The 18,329-nt window shown below is 45.9% G+C and overlaps 2 protein-coding genes across 3 annotated transcripts in view; one reads left to right on the top strand and one right to left on the bottom strand.

Moving 5' to 3' along the window:
- tulp3 (TUB like protein 3) overlaps positions 1-10,351 on the bottom strand; it is a 117,748-nt gene extending 107,397 nt beyond the window's left edge. For both annotated transcript variants that reach the window (XM_060914344.1, XM_060914345.1), the window contains exon 1: positions 8,343-10,351. In XM_060914344.1, coding sequence (XP_060770327.1) covers positions 8,343-8,635 — 293 coding nt within the window. In that variant the 5' untranslated portion in view covers positions 8,636-10,351. The remainder of the gene's footprint in view (positions 1-8,342) is intronic.
- slc38a4 (solute carrier family 38 member 4) overlaps positions 1-18,329 on the top strand; it is a 539,078-nt gene that overhangs the window by 365,308 nt on the left and 155,441 nt on the right. The window lies entirely within an intron of this gene.

The following is an 18,329-nucleotide window of genomic DNA, read 5'->3' as shown; positions in this document are numbered from 1 at the left end:
AAACGTCCTTTTCCACACCGTTCGGCTTACACCAATTCGTCACACTTCCTTTTGGGCTGTTTGGGGCTCCCGCTATGTTTCAGCGGCTGATGGACAGGGTCCTCCGCCCCCACGCCACCTATGCGGCCACGTACCTAGACGATATCATTATTTATAGTAATGACTGGCCGCGGCACCTACAACACCTGAGGGCCGTCCTTAGGTCGCTGAGGCGGGCGGGTCTCACAGCCAACCCAAAGAAGTGTGCGATTGGGCGGGTGGAAGTACAGTATCTGGGCTTCCACTTGGGCAATGGGCAGGTGCGTCCCCAGATTAACAAGACCGCAGCGATTGCGGCCTGCCCGAGGCCCAAGACCAAAAAGGGGGTGAGACAGTTCCTGGGGCTGGCTGGCTATTATCGTAGGTTTATACCTAATTATTCGGACGTCACCAGCCCGCTGACTGATCTGACTAAAAAGGGGGCACCAGATCCGGTCCAGTGGACGGAGCAATGCCAGCGGGCTTTTTCTAAGGTAAAGGCTGCACTGTGTGGGGGGCCACTTTTACACTCCCCTGACTTTTCTCTCCCCTTTATGTTGCAGACGGATGCGTCGGACAGAGGGCTGGGGGCCGTTTTGTCCCAGCGGGTGGAGGGGGAGGATCCCCCAGTCTTATACATTAGTCGGAAGCTGTCGGTGTGTGAGGGGCGCTACAGTACCATCGAGAAGGAGTGCCTGGCGATCAAGTGGGCGGTCCTCGCCCTCCAGTACTACCTGCTGGGACGCCCTTTCACCCTCTGTTCGGACCACGCGCCCCTCCAGTGGCTCCACCGCATGAAGGATGCCAACGCGCGGATCACCCCTTGGTATCTGGCACTCCAACGCTTTAACTTCAAGGTGATCCACAGGCCGGGGGCGCAGATGGTCGTGGCGGACTTCCTCTCCTGTCAAGGGGGGGGGGGAGTCGGCTGCGGTCCGGACAGCTGCCCGGCCTGAGTCGGGCGGTGGGGGTATGTGGCAGCGGGGGCGTGGTCTAGCATCGGTCTGTGACAGGAGGGCAGAGTCAGGGAAGGTAAGTGGCAGAATCACTACACCTGTCATTAATTAATGTGTTTGTGTGTCTTCCCAGTGACTGCGCCCTATTTAAGGAGAGAGAGCGAGAGCAGAGGGGGCTCTCTCCACAACCAGACGGCTGATGTGTGTGCGTGTGTCTGAGTGTGTGGGAATAGAGATAAAAACTGAAAAGCTGAATAAAAGAGAGTTTTGTGAAATCAGTTCTGTCCTGCCGCCCTTCTGTGCTCCACCCACCTACATGAACTGCTACAACATGACATCACACATCGGAGCTGATGTGAATATTCAATGAGAAAGTTTTCTGCTGTGCATGCGCAGCTCTGTGAACAACACCTCTAGCACCTTGACAACTCATACTCGTACCATACAGTTTCAGCAAAGCCCTTTTTGTTTTGAACAACTGCAATGTAACAATTAACTACTACTAAAAGTAACTTTAAAGTTTGTGCCAGTGGAGCCGTGGCCAAGCATCGGTTTGTGAATGGAGGGCGGGGTCAGGGAAGGTGAGTGGCAAAGTTAGTACACCTGTTGTCAATTAACGTGTCTGTGTGTTTTGCAGTGAGGATGGAAAGTAGAAAAGGAGGGAGAGTGTGACGAGAGAGGATCTCTCCCAGCCAGAACGTGTGTGTTTGTAAACAAGTTTAGTGAAGCTGAAAAGCAGGAAAATACAAGAAATAAAGTTGTGTGTGAACATCATCTCCCACCTGCCATGCTTCAGTATTCCACCCACATCAGGGAGGGTCTGCTGTGGTGGTAGTTGAGGACCCCACCAACGCGAGCAGGTGCCGGAATGTCTGGCGATCTTCCTGCTGGGCCAGCAGCAATGCTTTGAAATGTTGTTCCTGCTTCTTTCGGAGGGCGATCAGCACTTGGTGCTGGTTCTGTTGGGCAGTAGCTAGGGCATGGATCAGGTCCTTAAATGGGGAGGAGTCCACGTGTGGTTCCCTTCAGTATCCCGGCTTTCGGCACCACTGTAGTAAGTCCCTGATGGGGCTGGAATACTGAAACATGACAGGCGAGAGATGATGTTCACACACAAATTTATTTCTTGCATTTTGCTGCTTTTCAGTTTCACTAAGCTTGTTAACACACACAGACACACGCGTGTTCTGGTCAGGAGAGATCATCTCTCGTCGCTCTCTCCCTCCTTTTTTACTATCCTTCCTCACTGCAAAACACACAGACACAACGTTAATTGACAACAGGTGTATTGACTTTGCCACTCACTTTCCCTGACCTTCATTTACAAACCTACGCTTGGCCACGCCCCCTGATGCCACAAAGTTGAACTGTCAAGGGGCGGCACAGTGGTGTAGTGGTTAGCATGGTCGCCTCACAGCAAGAAGGTTCCGGGTTTGAACCCAGCGGCCGGCAAGGGCCTTTCTGTGTGGAGTTTGCATGTTCTCCCTGTGTCTGCGTGGGTTTCCTCCAGGTGCTCCGGTTTCCCCCACAATCCAAAGACATGCAGTTAGGTTAACGTAGGGTGGCCTTGGGCTGAGGTGCCCTTGAGCAAGGTACCTGATCCCTGACTGCTCCCCGGGCGCTCTGGTGTGGCTGCCCACTGCTCTGAGTGTGTGCAGGTGTTCACTGCTTCAAATGGGTTAAATGCAGAGGATGAATTTCACTGTGCTTGAAGTGTGCATGTGACGAATAAAGATTTCTTCTTCTTCTCTATCAACCTGTATATTGCATGTAAATAAGTTGGATTGTTGTTCAAGCTTTTTGGACTTGGACTATTTTTTTTGTTAGAACTTTGACTGTGTAAATGTACATTGGATTGACAGAACATTGAATTACATTCAATTAGAATCAGCATTGGATATTAGTAAGTTACCCCCCTGTTCTTAACTTTCTGTAAAATCTATAATTGTTCCATCAAATGTGTATGTATAATAATAATAATAATAATAATAATAATAATAATATTGGCTGGCTTTTTTTCATAGTATATCCGATTAGCTGAATGGAATATATCTGATATACCACTCAACATCAGCCAATATTATTTAAATATATCACTCAGTTCCATGATCTATTTTGTATGAAAAATGCAAGTTTTTCAACACAAGAAAATAAATTTCATATCTTCAAGCCAATGTGTGATTTTCTTTTTACTATATAGACACATTCACAAACAAAAAGTAACCAAATTTATCAAAACAATTCATCGATATCCTCACGAGTGACATAAAGAAATATGTCACGGTTGCCATATGGATGTAGTTCGTTTGAAAAATACGAGTGGAGTATTTCCCAGGAAAATACTCATGTCCATATAATATAACATGAGTCATAACAATAACTAACTTGTCTCATGGAAGAGCCACAACATTAAATCTTAACTATAAACCTTTAAACTGTGTGACTTATCATTTATTAATAAATTACTGTCAAATCACTGACGTATAAGCGAAATAACACACTCCAGAAGTTGCAGGTATACAAAAATAATCCACTTCATGCTGGTAATGACACACTACTTCTGCCACATAACATTACCATGTCTTAGATTACTTTCGTTAATTCTAGTTCACTCATTTGATTGGACAAGCAGCGTACCAAGAGTGCTGATATTTAGTATAATCACACTGGGACATTTAACTGTCTGTATCATTCTGCTCATTTGTGTTCACTACATAATATTTCCAACTCTAGCAATAGTCTTTACACCTAAACTGTTACTACACTTACTATGGGTTGTCAGTCAGACTGTGCGTTACCACAGCAACACACAATGCTCTATACAGCTGTGGCTTCTTCAAGAACTATTTTTATAGACGGAGCAAAAATAAACTAAATATTTGTATATTTTATTTTCTAATCTTCAGTTGTATCAGACTGGCTGCGATTTACCCAATTACCTGCGGCCTTGTGTCTACAGCGAATCACAGCCTTTCTCATATTCAGTACAACAGCACTCTTGCTTGTGTAATATTACTTAGACACTTCTATAAATTTCTACACTCTGCATTGTTCCTAGAATCTTGGTATGGGCCCATATGTTATGGGTCTATGGTTTAAAGAGGAATTTCTAAACATCAACTATTCTCTATTGTAAGTGAACTTTGCTTATGTGTATGTGAAAACACTGAGAATTCTGCAATGCTGCTTTAGGGCAGTGTTGTAGTCGAGTCACTAAACCTCGAGTCCAAGTCCAGTCTCGTGTCCCCAGTGTTCAAGTCCAAGTCATTAAAGAAAATTTCAAGTCGAGTCCACTATTGATCTGAGTCAAGTCCGAGAACAAGACTCCAACCCCACCATTTGATGGTGGCTGTTGCTGCCTTTATGGTTTGTTTGTTTGTTTGTTTGTATATATAGCACTAGAGTGAACATTAGCCAAGTAGTTTCCAAAACTAAAGGACTAATTAGATGCTTAGACAGCCAGAAGAAATCAGTGGGCCTGAGTTTTGAATGATGCCAGGCCTGCCAGGGTGATGTTACCAACCACACTATCTGGCAGAGTGTTCCAGACTTGGACTGCTTGGTGGATAACGCTCCTGTCCAATGTGTGAGTCCTGGCATCTGGAATGGCAAGGGCATGGATTGGAAGGGATGTTGATGTTCAGGTGACACATTGTTTATTTGGTTTGCTTGGAAGCATGGATTGTAGGTCTGTTGGGCAATGTCCAATGTGCATTTTGAATATTACTGATACTGCAGGAACATTGTGCCTATGAGCTAGGCTAGAAATGGAATACTTGGTTCTGGCTGTGACTTTGTCAACTTCTATGATTTTTAATGCTTTTTTTTTGGATGGCATCAAGTTGCTTCAGGATAGTTGGGGCAGCATTTATCCAACATAGACATGCATGTTCCATGATGCTGCGGACTTGTACATTGTACACTGTGGCTCTTCCCTTGGTGTTAAAACATTTTGCAAACTTACTTAATGGTCCTAGTTTTTTGTTCCTGCTCTGGAGGCAATGGTTGTTATATGTTTTGACCAGGTGAGTTTACTGTCAACAGTCACACCCAGAATATTGATATCATCCTTTATGGCTATCACAGAGTCACCTAGGTGCAGATTCAACCTAGATGGTGCTCTGCTACTGTGCTGGACTAACGTTACTGCTTGACCACCCCATTTTAGTTAATAGGCTACAGATAAAAAGCTTGTTCATCACTCAGCAAGCCCCGCTATCAGCAGGGCAAATAACATGAAAGAGGGTTAGACTAGCTAGTTCATCGCTCAGCAAGCAAGCCCCGCTATCAACAGAGCAATGAACATAGCGTGTCACTTACTTTTCTGGGTGGGATTTTGCCAAATGATGATTGAAGTTCGAGGTTGTCCCCATCGTCTCCTTGATAGTTTTTCTACATATGGCACACATAGCAGTGCATTTTTTCCCCATTACACAAGAAGCCTGTATAAGCAAAGCAGACAATCCTAGGGGCATTCTCTCCAGGCATTTTAGCACCTTTAACATTAGTTTGTTCCTGAACATGATGTATGAACAGGTGAATGTGCATTCTTTTGCACAAAATTAGTATAAAGGTTAATGTAGATATAAATATCTCATGCCAAATTAATATGACGTTACAAAAATTAAAGAAAAAAATCTGAGTCCTTGTCTCCAATTTATGAGTCCAAAGGCAGTTAATGTATGAGTCCGAGTCCAAGTTCGAGTCATCAGTGCTCAAGTCCAAGTCAAATCACGAATCCTTAAAATTATTTATTTATTTTTATTTATCCTTTATTTAACCAGGGTAAAATCACATTGAGACAGAAGTCTCTTTTCTAAGTGAGCCCTGGCCAAGAAAGGGCAGCACCTAGCTGTCAGGATGCAGGCACTTATGGATGTATGTGCAGGGGAGAGAGGCAAAAGCAAACTGGAAACAAACCCAAAACACGAGACTAGAATCAAAGTCGTGGGACAGGTGAGGGTCGATCAATCAGTAGATGGGGCAATATGGACAGGGCTAGAGAATAACGAGAAAGATACGAGAGCAAGGGTCGAGAACACAATAAAGCAGGCAGTAGAATAAAGGCTTGGTATGACAGGAATGAACACTGAACAATACTACGTATCAAGTGAGAGTGGGAGAGGTGTATAGCAAAGGCTGATAAACCAGGAAATGAGTGACAGATGCATTTCATAAACAGGTGATAGAGGGTGCTGTGGTTCATGGGTGTTGTAGTTCTGAGCAGCCATGTTTGTAGTTGGGTGCAGACTGGCACTCTTGACAGCATTACTGACAGACCCCCCGAGGAGCTCCCTCCAGGAGCTACATTCTTCCTAGGATACCCTCTCCCTCTGGATGCAGGCTTGTCACGGTGTTGGCTGTGGAACTCCTGAGTCAGGAGAAGGTCCAGAATGTCCCTTGCTTCTACCCAGCTTTGCTCTTCAGGTCCATAGCCCTCCCAATCTACCAGGTACTCAAGCTGACCTCTTCTGCGCCTACAGCCTAGGATTCTGTTTACCTGGTAGATGAGATCCCCTTCTGGACAAGGTGACAGGTGGTCTGGGGTGAGCGTGTTTGTGGACAGAGGACCTAGGATGGCAGGTTTTAGGCAGGAGACATGATACGTGGGTGACAAGTGACTGTGCGGTGGGAGCTCAAGCCTATAGGAGACTTTGTTGATGCGTCGGAGCACCTTGTAAGGTCCGATGTAACATGCCTGTAGCTTCCTACAAGTATTGGGTTCCTTGAAGTCCTTAGTTGACACCCATACCCGCTCACCAGGAGAAAACTCAGGGTTGCCGCTTCTGTGCTTGTCGGCATATTCCTTATACTTTGTATTGACAGACTCGATGCATTGATGAACCTCCTCCCACACTGACTGGCTGCGTGAGAACCACTCCTCCACTGCCTGTACCCGGGTACTTCACTGAGATCTGATTGAGTCCTCGAAAGTCTGTACATGGGCAGAGGCTGCCCCCTCTCTTCTCCACAAAGAAGAATCCTGCCGATGCAGGTGATGTAGACGGGCATATGTACCCCCGCTTGAGGGCTTCTTGTATGTACTCCTCTATTGCCACTTGTTCCATCTGGGACAGAGGGTAGATGTGACTGTGTGGTGGAGAAGTGCCCAGTAGGAGGTCAATGGCACAGTCGTAGAGGTGGTGTGGTGGTAGACCACATGCCTGATGCTTACTGAAGGCCTCTCTTAGGTCCAGGTAACACTCTGGGACCCCTTCTAGGGAGTCAGGCTGGGGACTCTCTACAGAGGTGGAGGAGAGACTTAGCTGAGGACACTGAAGGCAGTTCTGAAAACAGGTTGGGGACCATTGGAGAATCTCCTTATTCTGCCAGGAGATGAGTGGGTCGTGAAGCTGCAGCCAAGGATAACCCAAAATGATGTCATGATGTATGGTAGTGGTACCTAGGAGGGAGATTAGCTCTGAATGGAGGACTCCCACCTGAATGTGATTGGGAGCAGTCTGGGTGGTGACAAGGCCATCCCCTATCGGTCCTCCGTCGATTGTCCTGATGCTGAGTGGGCTCTGCAGAAGGTTTGTGGGTAAACTGAACTTCTGGACAACTGAGCTGTCAATGAAGTTCCCCTCCACCCGAGTCAACAAATGCAGAAAGTACATGGGTTGAGGAAGGCAGTTTCAGCAATACAAGAACCTTGAAAGACTGAGCTCTAAATGATCTCACTGGACTCACCGGGTCAGCCTCAGTCTCCGCAGAGCTGGTGTGTGCTGGGTGGACTAGACACTGAATAATCTGATGGTTGGCACTCCCGCAGTAGAAACATAGGCCCTCTCTCCCCCTCTGATCTCATTTGGAGTGTTTCAAATGAGTTTGTGAAACCTCCATGGGTGTGGGAGCATCGCTGGTTGAAGTGGGCGTGGCCTCCTCCTTGAGTGACAGGTGACTGGATAGTAGATGGTCCAGCCGAATCACAAGATCAATCAGGGCATCTAAGGTGAGATGTTCATCACAGCAAGCCAGCTCACTCAATACAGCAGGGTGAAGCCCCTGGTGGAAAACACCTTTTAGAGTCAGCTCATTCCATCTACTGGCTGCTGCGAATGACTAGGGCATAGTCAGCGACTTTCCTAGAGTCCTGTGTGATGGTCAGTAGGCTCTCACTGACCTCAGTTCCCTCAGGTTCATGATCAAATATATGCTTGAATAGTGTGAGGAAATGATCAAACGAGGTTGTGTGCTTCCCTCCACACCTCCACAACATGCTGGCCCACTGCATTGCCTTGCCGGTCAAAAACGAAAGAAACCCTGCGATCTTACTATTTCGATTACGTTCATTATGTCTTATATTAAATATAGTTAGTATTTTTTTTTTTCTTTTTTAACAGACATCTAATTTTTAGGTTTGTTTACCTGACATGTTTCGACGTATAACTTCCGTCTTCCTCAGAGTGTCTCCGGATGTTGTTGGTGACGCATCTTTTATCAGCTGATGTTTCTGAAGGCGTGGCCTTCCTGTCTGGATTGACAGGTCGGTCACGCCTTATACTGTCTGTTCGTCCCCTGCAAGATGGCACTCCAGGTATGGGAGAGCATGTATGCTCCCTCATCCCGGTTGATGGTCCTCGGGCTTCGCTTACGGATCTCCATGGCCTCCCTGATCCAGCGCTGATGTTTGTTATCTTCTGTGCGGATGACTCTGGCATTCCCCCAGTCCATAATGTGATTTTCCCTTTTGCAATGATCTGTTATAGCTGACTTATAATTTTCCTGTTGTGCCTTTTCTTTTATTGTTCGGGTTTGTCTTGTAGCTGTCTCCTTTTCGCACTCTTTCTTATGTTCATTTTTTCTTGTATTGAAACTCCTTCCTGTTTCCCCAATGTAAGTTTTATTGCATAATTGGCATGGAATCTCATATATGGTGTTGCATCTGTTGTCCGGATGTATTCTGTCTTTGGGATGAACCAGGATCTGACGGAGTGTTGTGTGTGGTTTGACAGGTGTGTTAATGTTGTGTTTCCTCATTACTCTTTGAATGCGTTCAGTTATTCCCCTGATGTATGGTAATGTAACTACTCCCCTGTGTTCTTGTTTGTTAGTTTGTTTTTTCCCTTTCTTCTGTGTTTTGTTGTTCTTAACCTGTTCCGCCCCTTTGGATATTGCCCATTGTGGATATTGACATGCCTTCAGTGCGTGTTGTATATGTTGTTCCTCCTGTTCTTTGTCCTGTGAATCTGTAATTATTGCTGTGCGTTCATGTAATGTTCTAACTACTGATATTTTGTGCATTATGGGGTGTTCGGAAGTCCAGTTTAAATATTGGTCGGTGTGTGTGGGTTTCCTGTGTACTTTTATTTTGATGTCCCCATCTTCCGTGTGTTGTATTTTCAAATCCAAAAATGCTATTGACTGCTCTGTCTCTTCTTCATGTGTGAATTTTATATTGCCGGTATTGTCTATGGTGTTGAGATGGTCGGTGAGCTGTTGAGTGTGTCCCCTCTTCACTTTTTCCAATATGTCGTCCACATACCGTTTCCAGAGTGTTGGTCTGTATTCCGATGGTATTGTAGTGAGTGCTTTCTGCTCCAGATCTTCCATGAAAAAGCCGCACATGATGGCTGATAGTGGGTCTCCCATGGCAAAACCTTCCTTCTGTCTGTAAATTGTATTCCTGAACTGAAAGTATGTGGATGTGGCGATGAATTGAAGGAGCTGAGTGATGTCTTGTACAGTGAGGTTTGTGCGTTTCTTGAGCGTCCTGTCTGTTTTTAATTTGTCTTGTACTACCTGTATGGTGGCTTCCGTGGGTGTTCTGGTGAAAAGAGATATGACGTCGTGTGATATGAAAACTTCATCTTGCTGCATTTTGATGTTTTTTAGTTCTTCTGCCAGTTGTTTTGAGTTTTTGCAATGTTGGTCTGTGAGTCCTAGTAATGGTTTAATTATTTCGGTGAGTGCTTTTGATAAGTTGTATGTGACTGAACCAATGCTGTCTACTATGGGGCGTAATGGTGTTCCTGGTTTGTGTATTTTTGGTGTGCCGTAAATCCTGGGGATGACGTTGGCTGTGGGTACTAAATGATTGTAAGCCTGCTTGTCTATTTTGTTTTCTTCGAGTAGTGGTTTGAGTAGTGCTTTAAGTTTCTTTTTCTTGTCTTCTGTTGGGTCTTTTTTTAATATTTCAAATGCGTTGTCACTGAGTAATTCATTCATTTTTTCGTTCATATTCATCCGTGTCCATAATGACTGTTGTCCTGCAATATCCAAAGGGGCGGAACAGGTTAAGAACAACAAAACACAGAAGAAAGGGAAAAAACAAACTAACAAACAAGAACACAGGGGAGTAGTTACATTACCATACATCAGGGGAATAACTGAACGCATTCAAAGAGTAATGAGGAAACACAACATTAACACACCTGTCAAACCACACACAACACTCCGTCAGATCCTGGTTCATCCCAAAGACAGAATACATCCGGACAACAGATGCAACACCATATATGAGATTCCATGCCAATTATGCAATAAAACTTACATTGGGGAAACAGGAAGGAGTTTCAATACAAGAAAAAATGAACATAAGAAAGAGTGCGAAAAGGAGACAGCTACAAGACAAACCCGAACAATAAAAGAAAAGGCACAACAGGAAAATTATAAGTCAGCTATAACAGATCATTGCAAAAGGGAAAATCACATTATGGACTGGGGGAATGCCAGAGTCATCCGCACAGAAGATAACAAACAGCAGCGCTGGATCAGGGAGGCCATGGAGATCCGTAAGCGAAGCCCGAGGACCATCAACCGGGATGAGGGAGCATACATGCTCTCCCATACCTGGAGTGCCATCTTGCAGGGGACGAACAGACAGTATAAGGCGTGACCGACCTGTCAATCCAGACAGGAAGGCCACGCCTTCAGAAACATCAGCTGATAAAAGATGCGTCACCAACAACATCCGGAGACACTCTGAGGAAGACGGAAGTTATACGTCGAAACATGTCAGGTAAACAAACCTAAAAATTAGATGTCTGTTAAAAAAGAAAAAAAAAAAAAAAATACTAACCTGCGATCTTACGTTCGTTGGAGATGTATTGGATCGTAGAGAAGAACATGGAGCACTGAAGCAAAAATCCCTTACAGCTGTGCGCATCCCCAGCGTATTTCTCCGGGCATGGAAACGAAAGTGCGGAACTTGGGAGGATTTCCGGGTGCGTTGGGAAGGCCTGCAAAGAACTAGAGACCAGAGGTTTAAGCTGAGATACATGAAAGGTAGTGTAAACATGTCGCATGGTGAGTGGTAATGCCAGTCTAACAGAAGATGGGTTGATTACCTTCTTGATGAGGAAGGGTCCAAGGAACCTGGGTGCTAGCTTGCAAGAGATGGTCCTAAGTGGCAGGTGGCGCGTGGAGACCATAACTCGTTGACCTACTCGGTAGGTGGGTGCCTTGGAGCAAAGTTTGTCGGCCTGCCTCTTGGATGCGAGTGCGGAGTGAATGAGTCTTCTCCGGGCCAATGCCCACGTCCTCCTGCAGTGGCATATAAAGAGCTGGGCTGAGGGTATGGTGACCTCATCCTCTTGGCTGGGGAACAGTGGTGGTTGGGAGCCTAGTGAGCACTGGAACAGAGAGAGACCTGTGGCAGAGGAAGGGAGAGTGTTAGGTGCATATTCAATCCAGGGTAGGTACTTCCCCCAAGAACTGGCATCCCTGGATGCCATGCACCTGAGTGCAACCTCCAAAGCCTGGTTCGCCCATTCTGCCTGGCCATTGGTCTGTGGGTGGAAGCCTGAGAAGAGACTACAGGTGGCTCCGATGAGTTTGCAGAAGGCTCTCTAGAACTGTGCAGTGAACTGAGGACCCCGGTCAGAAACCATGTCGGTAGGCAGACCATGTAGGCAGAAAACGTGGTGGACGAGTAGTTCTGCGGTCTCTTTGGCTAAGGGGAGCTTGGGCAGAGGAATGATATGGACGGTCTTAGAAAAATGGTCAATAACAGTGAGGATGCATGTGTTGCCACCTGAGTTGGGGAGTCCTGTGATGAAGTCCAGGGCGACGTGAGACCAAGGTCGATGCGGAGTTGGAAGGGGTCTTAGTAAGCCAGCAGGGGGTCGATTGCTGTCTTGTTCTGGGAGCATGTGTCGCAGGCTGCTACGAACTCCTGGACGTCCTCCTTGATGGATGGCCGCCAAAAGCGCTGCTGGATGAGGGCCAGGGTTCGGGCGGCTCCCGGATGACAGGCCAGCTTGGAGCCATGACCCCACTGCAGCACCTGAGTTCGCACAGGACAGGGAACAAACAGATGATTATGAGGAATGTTGTTGGAGTTACCTTCACCGGGGTCCTACTCCAGGGCCTTCTGCATGAGCGTTTCAACCTCTAGAATAGCGGCTCCCATCAGGCAGCATGGAGGAAGGATGGTCGTGGGGGGCTTGGACTCCTCTTGGTGGGAAGAGAACATCCTGGACAGGGTGTCGGGTTTGCCGTTCTTGGAGCCTGGGCAGTAGGAGAGCGTGAAGTTGAACCAGGAGAAAAAGAGAGACCAACGGGCTTGACGGGAATTGAGATGTTTGGCGGACTTGAGGTACTCCAGGTTTTTATGGTCGGTCCAGACTAGGAAAGGGAGATCAGACCCCTCGAGCCAGTGCCTCCACTCCTCCAAGGCTAGTTTCATGGCCAGTAGTTCTCATGGAACTATGATGTTGGTGAATGAGAACTACTGGCCATGAAACTAGCCTTGGAGGAGTGGAGGCACTGGCTCGAGGGGTCTAGCTTGGTGAATACCTTGGCTCCCTGGAGTAGTTCAAAGGCTGTGGTCATGAGCGGTAGTGGGTAGCGGTTCTTGACCATGATGACATTGAGACCCCAATAGTCAATGCAGGGGTGGAGCAACTTATCCTTTTCCACGAAGCAGAATCCCGCCCCTGCTGGGGAGGAGGAAGGGTGGATGATCCCAGCTGCCAAAGATTCAGAGATGTACTTCTCCATGGCTTGCCTTTCGACAGGAGAGCAAGAGTAGAGTTGTCCTTTGGGTGGCGTTGTCCTGGGTAGGAGGTCGATTCCACAGTCATAGGGTCTGTGAGGAGGGAGGGACACTGCTCGGATCTTAATGAAAAGGGAGTTTGAGATCCAGATATTCCAAAGGCACGTGACAGAGGTTGGGGAACTCACTGGCTGAAGGCTGCAGTGGTTTGGCAGGATGCAGAGCGGAGTTCAGATAGGAAGCTAGGCAGGACTGGCTCCAGCCTAGGATGGTGTTGTCAGCCCAGTTAAGGTGCAGGTTGTGCTGCATTAACCATGGTAATCCTAGGATGATGGGTAGATGGGGGTTGTTCAGGACATGAAGCTGGATGGTTTCTGAGTGGTTACTGGAAATCCTTAGGGTGAGTGGGGCGGTAAGGTGGGTGATGGTGGTCAAGCCAGTGCCACTGAGCGTCAGGACCACGAGAGGGACGTTGAGAGCAAGTAGTGGGATTCCCAGATGCTTGGCAGTGGAGCAGATCAGGTTCCTGTCCACCCCTGAGTAAATGAGGGCCTGGAGGTGGTGATGCTGGTTGTCACGGATAATGATAACAGGAAGTAACGGATGATTAGCGGGGGACTGGTTCAGAGCATTGCCCACCAGGGCCCCTTGATTCACTGGTGGACTCGTCTTTTTAGCAGGCAGGCTCGGCAGATGTGTCCCAGCTGACCGCAGTAGAAGCAGGCCCCCATGCTCCACCAGCAATGTCGTTCCTCCGCTGACACCTGAACCCGGTCTACCTGCATGGGTTCGACAGACGCGGCGGGAGGTGGAGAGGAGGGGAAGCTGGGGCGTTTTTTCTCTCTCCTCCGTTGCTGGATCCGAGTGTCGATGTGGCAAGGTCCACGAGGCTGGAGAGGTCTGACAGCAGTTCCCATGATATCAATTCATCCTTGATGGTGTCGGACAAGCCGTGCAGGAGCGTGTCGATCTGGGCATTCTCGTTCCAACTGCACGAAGCCACCAACTTCCGGAACTCGATGGCGTAATCTGAGGTAGACTGGGACCCCTGCCACAGCTCCATGAGCTCTCTAGCTGTCTCCCGGCCGGAAAGAGAGCGGTTGAAAGTTCGCCTCATCTCCTCGGAGAAATCCTTGAAACTGGAACAAAAGGGTGCATTGGCATCCCAGACCGCTATTCCCCACTCTCTGGCCTTGCCGGTGAGGAGCATTATTGTATATGCTACCCGGGAGTGTTCTGTGGGGAAGGCCAGAGGTTGCAGCTCTAGGATCAATGAACATTGAGACAGAAACAAACTGCAAGTACCTGGTTCTCCCTTGTAGGGCTGAGGTACTGGAAGTCTCGGTTCGTGGAGAAAGGCAGTGGCAGGAGCTGAAGTAGGAGACGGCTGAGCAGGGGTAGGCAAAGCTTGACAGCGCTGCATCTGCGTGGTGAGAAGTTTGAGTGCATTGGACAGGGTGGTGAGATTCTGGGCAATTTGTTATAAGTCTTGTTGGTGGGTCCCGAGGAGAGTCCCTTGCTGCTGAATGGCCGTTCTCAGATGGGCGAGTTCCGCTGGATCCATGTTGGCCAGAATGTAATGTTAGAGTGGGTGGAGGTATGGTGAAGTTCAGATCCAAAAGCAGAACACAGACAGTAATCCAATAAATAAGATGATTTAATACAGGGAAGAAAGGGTGTGGCAAAAGGTAAACAAACAGGACAAAAAACAAATGGCAAAAATAGTCCGGCAAAACAAGAACAAACAACTTGACAAAAACATGAGACAGGCAAAGACAAAAACACTAGTGCAAAAAATCCTGAACAAGAAAAGATCCTTAGTGCAAAAAAACATAAACCAGAAATAACCCTTAGTTCAAAAAACCATGAACCAGAAAAACACTCGTGCAAAAACCATGAACAAGAGAAAATCGCTAGAGAGAAAAACCATGAGAAGTAAGAGAGACACAGAAACAGCTAGAGTAGCAAAACAAGACATTCTGGCCAAGTATGAGCCTGAGAACGGTGTATTTATAAGCAGCGGTGAAAACCAGGAAGTGAATGCAGGTGAGAAGGACTTCCTGTCCTGGATCCCGATCGGCTCTGGCGTGAGAGAGACGTAATCTCCGGAGTGGATGTCTGGGGCGGAGCATGACAAGAATAAGGAAAATATAACAACAACAACAATCTAAAAGTATTCACGGTGATAATTTAGAGTGTTTGTAACACAAAGTTTAAAATGAGTATGTCAAGTTTTAACTGTTTCTGAAGTGTATTCCAAGATGAAGGGGCATTGTACCGAAAAGCTATTTTACCAAATTCAGATTTCACAGTTGGTACATTGAAAAGGATGATATTATTAGACCTGAGGTTATATCTAGTGTTAGTTGTCTGTGAAAAAAAAATTAATAAGTAAGATGGCAACAAACCAATAACTGCTTTATAAATGGAAATGAGCCAATGAAGCTGTCTACATATTGACAGTGAAGGCCAACCAAATAAACTGTATAAATTGCAGTGGTGAGTGGAATACCCAGCCTTAGTTATAAAGCATAATGCGGAATGATAAACAGAGTCCAGTGAATGCAACACAGATTATGGAGAATGTCACCATAATCTAAAACAGATTTTAAAAAAGTGGCTGCAACAAGTTCTTTTCTGGCTTTTAAATTAAAACAAGCCTCGTTTCTAAAATAGAAACCTAGCTTTACTTTAAGCTGCTTTATCAAATTAGCAACATGGGAATTAAAAGAAAGATTTTCATCCAATAAAAAACCCAAATATTTATAGGATGACACCGTCTCTATTTCTTGTCCCTGTAAAGTGGCAACTTGAGGCAAAGCTTGAATGTGGGAATTAGTAAATAACATATATTTGGGGTTTTTTTGGAATTTAACACCAATTTAATTTAAGTAAATTTTCTTACAGTACTATGAATTCCGGCAGCACGGTGGTGTAGTGGTTAGCGCTGTCACCTCACAGCAAGAAGGTCCGGGTTCGAGCCTCGTGACCGACGAGGGCCTTTCTGTGCGGAGTTTGCATGTTCTCCCCGTGTCTGCGTGGGTTTCCTCCAGGTGCTCCGGTTTCCCCCACAGTCCAAAGACATGCAGGTTAGGTTAACTGGTGACTCTAAATTGACCATAGGTGTGAATGTGAGTGTGAATGGTTGTCTGTGTCTATGTGTCAGCCCTGTGATGACCTGGCAACTTGTCCAGGGTGTACCCCGCCTTTCACCCGTAGTCAGCTGGGATAGGCTCCAGCTTGCCTGCGACCCTGTAGAACAGGATAAAGCAGCTAGATATAATGAGATGAGAGACTATGAATGCTTCCTGAAGTTTCACCAGTGCCTCCAAAGGAGAAGGGGCAGAGCAATAGATAATCCACCTGCATGCATCTGCATACTTGCATTACTGATATGTGTACAAATGTCATTTATGTAAATGGTAAACAGCAATGGCCTTGTGGAACTTCAATCTTAATAGCAACCTCATCTCATTCATCTCATTATCTCTAGCCGCTTTATCCTTCTACAGGGTCGCAGGGTTACCATCACATAAAACACACTGATATCTGTTTGTAAGATAGTTTTTAAACCACCCCAAGGCTTTTGCAGACACACCAAGACACACCAAGTTACGATGTTTGGGATGTTGGATCCCAAACATTGTAACAAAATGTCATGGTCTACTGTATCAAAGGCCTTAGAAATATCAACAAACAGCACTGCACATGAGTTTTTACAAACTGTGATGGTGCTGTGCTTCTTCCTGAAACCTGGTTGGAAAGGGCTAAGAATATTGTTGTAAGTTAAAAACTCTTTCAATTGATCACTGACTAGAGACTCAAAGATTTTAGCCAACACCGAAAGTTTAGAAATAGGCCGATAATTATTCAATATCGTTGGATCCCCAGCTTTTAAAAGGGGTGTTACATGTGCTGTTTTCCAAGAGTCAGGAATAATATTTTGCCCTAAGGACAAATAAAACATATAAGTTAATGGCTCAGCAATAATATCTTTCTACAGTTTATGTTTTTCTAGCCTGACAGAACCATTTCTCTTTTGAATGGCACAAAAGAAAAAGTGTCAGTTGTTCCATTATCTGAAACATGTACATCTGCCGGCATTTGATTAGGCACTGATTTGAAAAGGAACCCAACAGAAGCAAAATGCTGATTACAGGCGTCTACTATCTCTTTTTTTTATCAGTAATTTGTACAGAGTCAACTCTAATCTGCTTTGGTAGAATCAAAGGTGAGGAATCATATTCAGAGACTTGATAGTTTAACAAAATTTAGCCGGATTTTGTAAATTTCTGGCTGTCTCATCTAAAGCCTCACTCACAACCCACCGTATGTGCTGCTACAGGTGGTCTATGGTAAAAAATTTGGCAAAACCGTGCTTGAGACTTGCACGACACTTGCGTGTGTTCAGCGCCGTAGAAGGTTGCAGACTGCCCGTGGAGACTTTTGTTCCTGCACATGCAAATTCTACAGGTCTTGTGACAAATCAAGGATGCATACACTACATACAGGACCCGTACTTAGGGTTGCCACCTGTGTCTGACAAAAATCCTGGACATTTCGACCATCCAATCGACCTTTTTGCTTGTAAGCAACGGCGCCCTTCACACATCTAACCCAAGACAAAACTTGCCCTTCTACGCTGAAATTGTATTGCTCTAATTAGTAAAAATGACGCTTTTGCTAGTTATTTGTTTAGTTAATTGCTTTACATAATATAGCAGGTCTTCATTATTTTGGTTTATTTCCAACAGTTTTTGGTTGTGGACACCTGGGGGCAGTAGTGGGCACAGGTAAAAGGGGAATACATAATTAAGTTGTTTGTTTGCTTATGTGGAATAAAAATAAATAATCTAATTTTTCATTGTATCTAAGAATACCTGAATGTAACAATGTAAGGTGTAGTGTCAAACAGCTTACCTGATTGCTTAGAGTGTGGTGTGTGCTTTGCTTGTGCTTGCCTGTGCCTCTGCTGCTCTTGGCTAAACAAATATATAGGAGGACATGTAACTGATATAACTGGGCACATACAGTACATACAGGAGTAGGCAGATAAGACTATTTGGATTTCATTTAATTCACCAAAACCTTACCTAATCTTCCATTTATATTTGGTGTTTTTCTTTGCTGCTGCTATGAGTCCTGGCTGATTTTCAATGAATGTCTTGAACTCAGTACAGGACAACTGAAAGTTTAGCCTGACTTGAAGCTCAGCCTTCACCATTGCAACAGAGAGTCTGTTTCTTTTATCAGTCCAAGCATCCTCCATTGCCCCATTTCCACCAAAGTAGTTCCAGGGCTGGTTCGGGGCCAGTGCTTAGTTTGGAACTGGGTTTTCTGTTTCCACTGACAAAGAACTGGCTCTAGGGCCAGAAAAACCGGTTCCAGGCTAGCACCAACTCTCTGCTGGGCCAGAG

Source organism: Neoarius graeffei, chromosome 2 (assembly GCF_027579695.1).
Source record: "Neoarius graeffei isolate fNeoGra1 chromosome 2, fNeoGra1.pri, whole genome shotgun sequence".
NCBI classification, from domain to species: Eukaryota; Metazoa; Chordata; class Actinopteri; order Siluriformes; family Ariidae; genus Neoarius; species Neoarius graeffei.
The sequence above is the reverse complement of the archived record's forward strand: the minus strand, read 5'-3'. Positions and strand labels throughout refer to the sequence as shown.